This window comes from Oratosquilla oratoria, chromosome 19 (assembly GCF_046742065.1).
Source record: "Oratosquilla oratoria isolate Oo_2021 chromosome 19, ASM4674206v1, whole genome shotgun sequence".
In the NCBI taxonomy this organism is placed as follows: Eukaryota; Metazoa; Arthropoda; class Malacostraca; order Stomatopoda; family Squillidae; genus Oratosquilla; species Oratosquilla oratoria.
In genome coordinates, this window is record NC_134795.1 from 55,614,406 (window position 1) to 55,624,405 (window position 10,000).

The following is a 10,000-nucleotide window of genomic DNA, read 5'->3' on the forward strand; positions in this document are numbered from 1 at the left end:
AAATCTGTTCAGCTGAAGATGATGATGATATGATTTAACGTCACAAACTCCCCCCTAACGGAATTATATGAACCATACCCTTGGTTCAACTTCGCCGGTGGCAGGATTCGAACCGCCATCCCCTCGACCTTAGCTAGGGAGGTTCCTCAGCTGAAGATAGTCTTGAAATCTTTACCCGGATTACAAAGTTCGCCGACAGTCCTGTCGTGTTGTCCTTATTAGGCAATGGATGTCAGCGTAAGAGGTTTATTTTTGTGATATTTTAATATAGTCCATACATACATATACTAAAAGGTCCTTTCTCCTGTGCAACATAGTGATCATGGAGCGGCAGAGGCGCCATCTGAGAGTGTAGAGGGATGACACAAATTTGTTATTGATTTGTGGAATCTGTATATCTCAACACATACGTACTCAAGGACACTAAAACGTGACCCGCGAGATATCGGAACTATGCCAACAAATATTTCGTTGTTATCTTGTGTATTTGTACGCGCAGTTCTTTTGTGACGGAGGGGAGTTTCCGTAGAAAAAAAGGAATAATAGAAAGGGGATACACGAATGGAATAATGGCAATGGTAAAACGTGGGTCAGTTGCGGGTGTCCTCAGTGCTCCAGGAAAATTTGGATTTTTTTTTTTTTGGGGGGGGGGGGAGGCGGGGCACATGAAGAATGGTCACCCCAGAACGCCCACATGAAGAATCGTCACCCCATGAGATCCCACCTGAAGAACTATCACCCCATACGCCGAATATCAACAGTAAAATAAAGATCAGGTTAGGTTAGATTAGCTTAGGTTAGGTTAAATTAGGTTACGTTACGTTAGGTTAGGTTATATTAGGTTAGGTTAGGTTGAATGAAGGTTATGCTTATTGTCATCAACTTATACAACCGAAGAATCGTAAACCCAGGATGGCCCACATGAAGAATTGTCACCCTAGGATAGCCTACATGAAGAACTATCACCCTGTCGAAGTTTGGGGTTACGATTCTTCATGTGATTTTTTTTTTCTTTTTTTTTTCTTTTTTGACTTTCACTCTCCCGGACCTCAACCTCATTGTTCTTCTTGCAGTCGTGATGGGCTCTTTCCTCGGCCACGTGGTCCCCGGCCTTTTCTTCACGCTCTTCTCCCTGTGGTCGACATGCCAGGTCTTCAAGCGTTACTTCGTCTGCCAGAAAGCGGCGGCAACTACCGGAGACGGAAAGGGGAGGAGCAAATACCGGAACACGGCGACGCACACAAGCACCTGCGTCCCGAACGTCCCTGCAGAAGGCCTCCTGAAGGTCGTGGCCACGGTCATCGGTATGACAGGTGAGAGGTCGTCCTCATCGAAGTGAGAGGTAAAGGTGGAGAGTGTTTAGTGAGAGGATAAGGGTGAGGGGGGGGAGTTTTTTTTTTTTTTTCGAAATTCGGGAGTGAAGAATCACTCCCACGGGCTTTGTTTGAGCCCGTTCTTCCTACTCGAAGTCGGAGATGGGGAGATGAGGAGGGCGAGGAGGGGGAAGGGAGTGGGGTTGGGTGGGGTGAGAGGTGAGACGATCTACCTTCTTGAAGTGGGGTGGTGGGGGTGAGGGGTGGTGGGGTGAAGAGGGTGAGGATGGATGGGGGTGGGGTGGGGGTGTTTTTTCTCCTCGAAGTGGGGGGGTAGGGGTGGGGTTAGGTGGGGTGAGGGTGGGTAGGGGAATGGGGGTGGGGGTGGGGTGATTGGGGGTGGTGGGGGAGTGTCGGGAAAGTGAGGGTGGGGTTTTTATTTTCTATTTTTTATTTCATTTTATTTTGTTTTTTAATTAATTAATTTATTCGTTCATTTTTTTTTGGGGGGGGGGAGGAGGGGTGGAATGTCACTCTCATGGACTTTGAGCCCGTATGGTGGAACATGATTGGCTCCGAGGTCCACATTCATGAATCTTTGTGAATTTCTTATTCATTTTCTGTATATTTCACACTACCTGTACAGTTGCATGTAAAATTCAAGATCAACGCTAGGGTTTCTACTAGATAAATATAACTTGCTACTAAATATTTTCGCATATCTTTACACAAAGTATTCATGAGAGAATAGAATGATTTCTGATACAAAGGAAGTTATTCAGGACTTTTCAATCAATTACAAAGGATTACAAAGGCGGAGCATGCCGACAGGAGACCTTTTGGTCCATACCTAGGTCGGATGCGAAAAAATAATAATAATGATAAATAAATAAATTGATAAGTAAAAAAATATAATAATGTAAATCATAAATAAAGTAAACAAATGCATAGGTATAGTTGAATAATAAACAAACAGGTAAATAGTAAATAATAATAAATTGATATATAACTAATAATAAATGAGAATCAAGCAAATAATAATAAACAAACAGACAAATGATAACAAAACAAATAAACAAATAATATAAAATAAATGTGTCCCCACCCCACCCCACCCCACTTCTGTAGGAACTTTCTTCTTCTTTTTCTTCTTCTTCTTCCTCTTCTTCTTCTTCTTCTTCTTCTTCTTCTTCTTCTTCTTCTTCTTCTTCTTCTTCTTCTTCTTCTTCTTCTTCTTCTTCTTCTTCTTCTTTTTCTTCTTTTTCTTCTTCTTTTCTTTTTCTTTTCTTCTTCTTTTTCTTCTTCTTTTTTTACTTCGCGTGACCTGACGACCTTTTCCAGGCGAGTTCGTGACCGCCTTCGAGAACGGAAAGTTCGCGCACATCAACAACGCCCAGCACATGACCATGTTCTTCTTCTTCGGCCTCAACGGCGTCTGCGACATCCTCATGCACTATAGGATCCCCGTGCCTCCCAACCTGGACTACATCTCCGCCGTCATGGCCTTCGCCGTTGAGGGCCTCCTCTTCTATTACCACCTCCACGGCCGGAGCACGATGGACGTTCAGGTAATCCTCAAAGAACCAAAGACTTTCTATAGGTCGTCCTCCGTACGAAGTAACGACCGCATCTCAGGCTCGTTCTCACATATATGGACGTTTCGCCACGCGCCGTTCATGATACGATGTCGTGTTCTCAAATAACCGTGGCTGTCTGTGGACGCTTTCACACGTGGTCGTGGCGTGTGAAAGTGTCCATAGACACGCATGGTCATTTGAGAACACGACGTCGTGTCGTGGACGGCGAAAAGTCGATACGTGTGAAATGAGCCATAGGGTCTTTAGTGACATGTTTACGGACCAATTGTCCGCTCAAAGAAGAATGTGGAACTCTTCAGCTTCTACTATCCTTCCGTACTATCCTTCCTACCGTTCCTATTACTATTCCTTTACTACTTTTATGAGTACACCTCTTTGGTGGGATATTGTCTTCGAGGACAGACGCGCTGGTGAAGGATGATAATAACCATTTTCCATTCTGTCTGAGTTCTAAAGCCCAACATTTTGTCCTACCTTTATATATATTTTTAGAAGCTCTGTCAAGGGATTCGAACCCTGACCTGTGCACGCATAATCACATGTCAGGGTTCGAATCCCTTGACCGAGTTCTAAAGCCCACCATTTTGACCTACTTTGATAAATTTTTTAGAAGCTCTGCCAAGGGATTCGAACCCTGACCTGTGTGCGCATAGTCACAGGTCAGGGTTCGAATCCCTTGGTAGAGCTTCTAAAATGTTCAGTCTGTCTTAGACATTCACATACACTACTTTAATAAAGTTACTCTTGAATTGATTACCTAATTACTCTTAAATTACTCTTTGTTTCCTCTTGAAGAGGTACCTATTGTCATTAAAGTCGCTATCACACTGGGCTATTTTTCCTTCGACTCTTGGGGGAATGTAATTTTCCTTCAGCATATCAAGTGACATTCTATGCAAATTGTTGAGAAAACTGGATAGTCTGACATAGTGGTTTTACTGGGGAAAAAGTGTTGGAGGTAGGCGGTATCGCTGCTGAAGGAAAAATAGCCCAATATGCTAACGCCTGAATACTGCTATATGGTTGGATAAACTCGTATGACATCACACAGAACAAAAGCTTCAAGTTACGACATTACTAAACGAGTTGGTTAAGTCGTAAATACGGAACATAATCTGCTGCGAATTGGTTAACTCTGACCCAGCGTTTCTCAACCTTTTTAACCTTGCGTAACATTTAAAATAAATTGCATGTATCAAGGAACACCTGCGCGCGCAAAAAAAAAAAAAAAAAAAAAAAAAAAAAAAAAAAAAAAAAAAAAAAAAAAAAAAAACACATATACCATATCTTTCTCATTTTATTTTCATCGTAATAATAGGTTAGATAGGATGATGTCTATATCACATTATTACAATAACCAAGAATATGTCGTGCGTGCTTAATTATATTACGTATATGAAATTAAATAAAAAAAATAAAAAGTGCATTAGCTTATCTCACTTGTTCTCGTGGAACCCTAAGGAACCTTTTGCGGAACCTTAGGGTTCCGAGGAACCCTGAGGTTGAGAAACGCTGTTCTAACCCTTAAACCTACAGGGTTTAGAAACAACCAGTTTCGATTAACTTTTCAAGACCCGGGTTAATTCTTAAAGATTTAATCGGGTTTGATACAAAACCCGTTTTCTTCGAGTTAAGAGAAGCCTCTGAGAACTTAACCCATTCAACTCCGATGACAAGATGTCTTGTCATTTGGTCAAATAAAACAAAAAATCATAATAAAACAACAAAATGTTTGATGATCAAACAGCACCAGAAAAATATGACGTCGTCAGTCCTCCTCCTCCTCGAGGAGGAGGAGGACTGACGACGTCATATTTTTCTGGTGCTGTTTGATCATCAAACATTTTGTTGTTTTATTATGATTTTTTGTTTTATTTGACCAAATGACAAGACATCTTGTCATCGGAGTTGAATGGGTTAAAGGTCAAGAAAGAGTCTCTAGTGACCTTGAAGGCCTTTTATCCCTTTTGAAATGTTTTTGTTGATGTTGTTGTTGTTGTTGCTGTTGTTGTCGTTCCTTAGAGGGGGTTCATATGGTCTAACGGTTCGTCGAACGCGGTTCGACAGACACGTCTTTAAAGTGATGTGTGAACGGGGTATTTGGTTGTCGAACACGTTCTATACCTAGTGTTCTCTTGAATCCATTGTGTCATTGTATGGTTAATAATCATCTCGAGTAGAATATTTCCCCATGAGTCGTCTCCACCCTTTATTGTCATCTCTTCCCAGCAGACTTCTTTGCAATTAAAGTCGCCCATCATAACTATTCTTCCTCCATCTTCCATTATCTTATTTAATGTTGGCCTTGTGTCTTCTAACATACTTTTATGTTTACACGTTCACACATCACTTTAAACACGTGTCTATCGAACCGCGTTCGACGAACCGTTAGTCCATGGAAACCCCCTCTTAGACTATCTGGCCGAGCAGTTCCGTCTCTCTGAGGACTCCTGGCTGGCGGCAAACGGTTTCGTTTAGCCTAGAGACTCCTCTGGGATGATAGGATGTGGGCTTGGAGCCGTCTAGATTCTATCGAAAGATCGTAAACATCTTACACGCAACGGTTTCGTTTAGCCTAAAAGGCCATTTACACGGTCGAACAGTTTGACAAACCCGGTTTGTCAGGCAAGTGTTTGAAGTGATGTTTGACCGTGTGAATGGGGTATTTGGTCGTCAAACACGTTTGTCGAACGTGTTTGACAACCAAATACCCTATTCACACGGTCAAACATCACTTCAAACACTTGTTCGACAAACTGGGCTTGACAAACCGTTTGTCCGTGTAAATGGCCCTTAAGAGACTCCTCTGTGATGACAGGATGTGGCCTTGGAGCCGTCTAGATTCTATCGAAAGATCGTAAACATCTTACACGTAACTTTTTTCTTCAGGTACATATGTTCCTCTTCTATGTGGTGGTTGCTTGCGCCCTCTCGACGACCCTCGAGATGCTCTACCGAAAGAATGTCCTTCCGGCACTCTGCAGATCCTACTTTACTCTTCTTCAGGTAAGTTACTCCCGCGGAGTTTTTTTTTTTTATAATTTTATTACGCTCCAAGAGCGGCAAGCTTAGTACATATCAAATGAACTATTTACATGAGAATCGTGATCCACAGGACACGCTGTTCGACTGAGGCGGCAATTTGTAGACAAGTACAAATTTCCAGAGGTTGGGACAGTGGTGGGGGACATGGTGATACAATCAGGGACAACAACAGCATGTATAAAACACCAGTGTTAATAATATCACAGTCAACAGTATATACAAAACAAATGTATGAACAATATTACAGTTGTGATAGAAGGGACACCAACATATTGAAACAGTCGTGGATCGCCTGGAAGCGCACGCGCACGCACACGCACACGCGCATGGTGGTACAAAGGATTACAAAGGCGGAGCATGCCGACAGGAGACCTTTTGGTCCATATCTAGGTCGGATGCAAAAAAATAATGATAATGAATAAAGAAAAACTATAACAATGTAAATAAGAAATAAAATACATAAATACATGCATAGGTAAAAAGTACAAGTACAATATACCGGACTCAAAAAACAGGTATTTCGTAAATCCAAAATGGCAGTTCCCGAGAAAATGGTTAGAGGAGACACTATATAAAGATTAAACTTTTATCGAAAGTACAACGTTTCTCTTGTTGAAGTTTTTACAAAGGATTTTACAAAGGATTTCAAAGACGGAGCATGCCAACAGGAAACCTTTTGGTCCATAGCTAGGTCGGATGCGAAAAAAATATATATAAGAATGATAAAAAATAACATGAAATAAGATAAACAAAATAAAATAAAAATCATAATAATATAAACGATAATAAATAAAATAGATAATTGCATAAGTATAGTTAAATAATAAACAAACAGGCAAACAGTAAATAGTAATAAATTGACAAATAATAATAAATGAAAATCAAGCTAATAATAAACAGACAAATGATAACAAATAAATAAACAGCCCAGGTACTTTATTCCTGACGTTTGTGAACCATGTCCGGGGCTCGTCTTTAGGGGTTACAATGATGAGGTTGTTTGCTTACATTTGATGTGTATTCACCTTGGTCTTTGGATCACGTGTTGGACTCGTGATCAACAGCTATTTCCCTCCCGAAAGAGAGCTCAGAGCTCGCATGACCGATCTATGGGAAATGCTATGACCTTACACACACACACACACACACACACACACACACACACACACACACACACACACACACACACACACACACACACACACACACACACACACACACACACACACACACACAACTCCCCGCCCACGAGAGTCGGAGTAACGACCCGAAGCGCAGCGATACCGAAATAATTTCGGCCCTGGGCAGGATTCGAACCAGGTACTGCTGTACCTCCGTACTTACAGTCCAGTACTCTATCAACCGAGCCACCGAGTCGTGTGAGCACACATCCATGCATTACACATCAAATAACCATTCAGTGCATTTAGTAAACTCGATACACTTTGTGACTGCATTTTAAATACTCTAGTAATACCTCCACGGACCACGGTCACTTATCACTCATTTATGACTAATCTCCAGTCAAAAATTATTGATAAGAACAGAAAAATGGAGGAGACTGCAAGAGACCATAAGGCCTCCACTAGGCAGTTCTATGTCCCTATCCATCAAGTTATCTAATCTTCTCTTAAAACAACCAATTGTTTCAGCGCTCAATACATTGTTACTAAGTTTATTCCATTCGATAACTACTCTGTTGGTAAGCCAGTTCTTGCCTATTTTTCTCTTAAACCTAAATTTGTCCAATTTAAATCAATTACTATGATTTTATCTTTTTAACTTAAACTAGCCCTCTTTTCGATTGTCCTCTATTCTTTCTTCTGCCACTTCTGCGACTCGGCGCGGTATGGTCTTTAAGGATAGAAGCGCTGGTTATTGCAAAAAAAAAAAAAAAAAAAAATGGTACACAACTGAGTGTAGAAGAGGCACGATAGGTAGCCAGGTCTTCGCACACATATACACAGCAGTTGACTTTTGAAAGGAAATACATTTAGGGAATACATTTAGATAAAATAGAAAGCTCGCTGGCTGGGCGGTTTAGGGTGTCGTTACTTGCGGCGAAGGTCGAAGTGAGGGCGGTTCGAATCCTGCCACCGGAGAAGTTGAACTAAGGGCATGGTTCATTAAATTCCACGCTACAAAGCCCTCTGTGAGGGGCACCGTCCTAGCCTCCCGATAGGGGGGAGTGTGTGACGTTAAACCATATCGTCATCATCAGGAAGCGTATAGACCCCCGAGCTCTCAATATCAAAAGAGAAATTATATTCACAGAAGCGCTACTCCACTATTCTTTTTTCACATACAAGTTTCGTTTACTACCATAATCACGTATATACCCTTTTATTATGTGACTTCTTCTACCTTTTGGATATACGTCGATTTCTGTAGCTTCTGTCGACTGCCTCCTAGTGTTACTATATCATCTGCAAAGACTATTTGAATTATCAAATCTCCCCTTTCCTCCTCGGAAACAGATTTCATATCTCGTATCCATCATACCTTCATTCACGTGATCGATTAGCGTTTAACAAAACCCAAGTCGGATCTGGCTTAAAAAAAAAAAAAAAAAAAAAAAAAAAAAAAAAAAAAAAAAAAAAAAAAAGTGAATACTGAACAACTATGGAGTGATCACCCACACTTGCCTCTGCGATTCCCCTTTTATTTCGAACATTTCCAAAATTCTTCGCACTTCTACCCCAGCTACCCTACCATATACCTTCACTAAGTCAATTAGTCAATTACAAGTCTTTCCCTTGTCAATGTATTTATAATTTTAAGATGTAAAGTTAAGATTCACTCTCCCAGAGGAACACTTATCGATTTTTCGCCGTAAGCCGTCCACGGCACGATATCGTGCTCTCAAATAACCATGGGCACTTTCACATGTGGTTGTGACGTGTGAAAGCATCCATAGAAACCCATGGTTATTTAAGAGCACGACGTCGTGTCGTGAACGTTGCACGGCGAAAAGTCGATCCGTGTGAAATGAGCCAAAGTCTTGGAGGGTTGAGAACCTTTGCCACACACACACACACACACACACACACACACACACACACACACACACACACACACACACACACACACACACACACACACACACACACACACACACACACACACACACACACGCACACACACACACATATATATATATATATATATATATTATCAACCACAACGCACTTTAATTCTAAGCCATCAGCATCGGAAGCTCCGTGGAGGCAATATGCATAAATTGAAACGTGGTACGACGAGGACTCGAACCTATGGCTAGCACGTGACCAGTTCTGTAGTGACTTAGACCATTGCTCCATCAAGAGAGATCTTGATGGAGCAATGGTTTAAGTCACTACAGCACTGGTCACGTGCTAGCCATAGGTTTGAATCCTCGGTCGTACCACGTTTCAATTTCTGCATGTTGCCTCCACGGAGCTTCCAATGTTGATGGCTTAGAATTAAAGTGCACTATGGTTGATAAAAATGTATCGCTATTTACTGAGACCCATTCAGTGTTGTACACACACACAGGCAAACACACACACACACACACACACACACACACACACACACACACACACACACACACACACACACACACACACACACACACACACACACACACACACACACACACATGTATATATATAATTATTTATTTATTTACTTATTATTATTATTTTTTTTGCTCCATAGGGAACATGGTTCTTCCAGGTAGGATTCATCCTCTATCCTCCCGTGGGAGAAGAGTGGGACCAGAAGGACCACAAACAATTAATGATCACCACTCTCATATTTACGTGGCACATGGCCGCAATCTTTGTTTTCACGGCCGTCGTCGGCACTGTCATCTACCTGAAGGTCAAACACATGGACCGAACGTCATACTACCGGACACTCCGACGACTTCCCTTCGATGTCGACATGAACACGTCGAAGATGGACAGGGAGCAGATTCAGAACATCATCGCGGATTCTGAAGAAGAGGAAGTGTAGTTGAAGGATCCTTACTCGTCTTTCCGTTTTTTAAATCCGTTTTTT

At 41.6% G+C, this 10,000-nt stretch overlaps 1 protein-coding gene across 1 annotated transcript in view; it reads left to right on the top strand.

Annotated features, from left to right (window-relative positions):
- The window catches only part of LOC143035905 (transmembrane protein 45B-like), a 22,299-nt gene that overhangs the window by 12,124 nt on the left and 175 nt on the right, over window positions 1–10,000 (top strand). Inside the window, exons 2-5 of the mRNA XM_076203107.1 lie at window positions 1,074–1,313; window positions 2,655–2,881; window positions 5,801–5,917; window positions 9,656–10,000. The exon at window positions 9,656–10,000 is cut by the window's right edge and continues 175 nt beyond it. Coding sequence (XP_076059222.1) covers window positions 1,079–1,313; window positions 2,655–2,881; window positions 5,801–5,917; window positions 9,656–9,955 — 879 coding nt within the window. The 5' untranslated portion in view covers window positions 1,074–1,078 and the 3' untranslated portion in view covers window positions 9,956–10,000. The remainder of the gene's footprint in view (window positions 1–1,073; window positions 1,314–2,654; window positions 2,882–5,800; window positions 5,918–9,655) is intronic.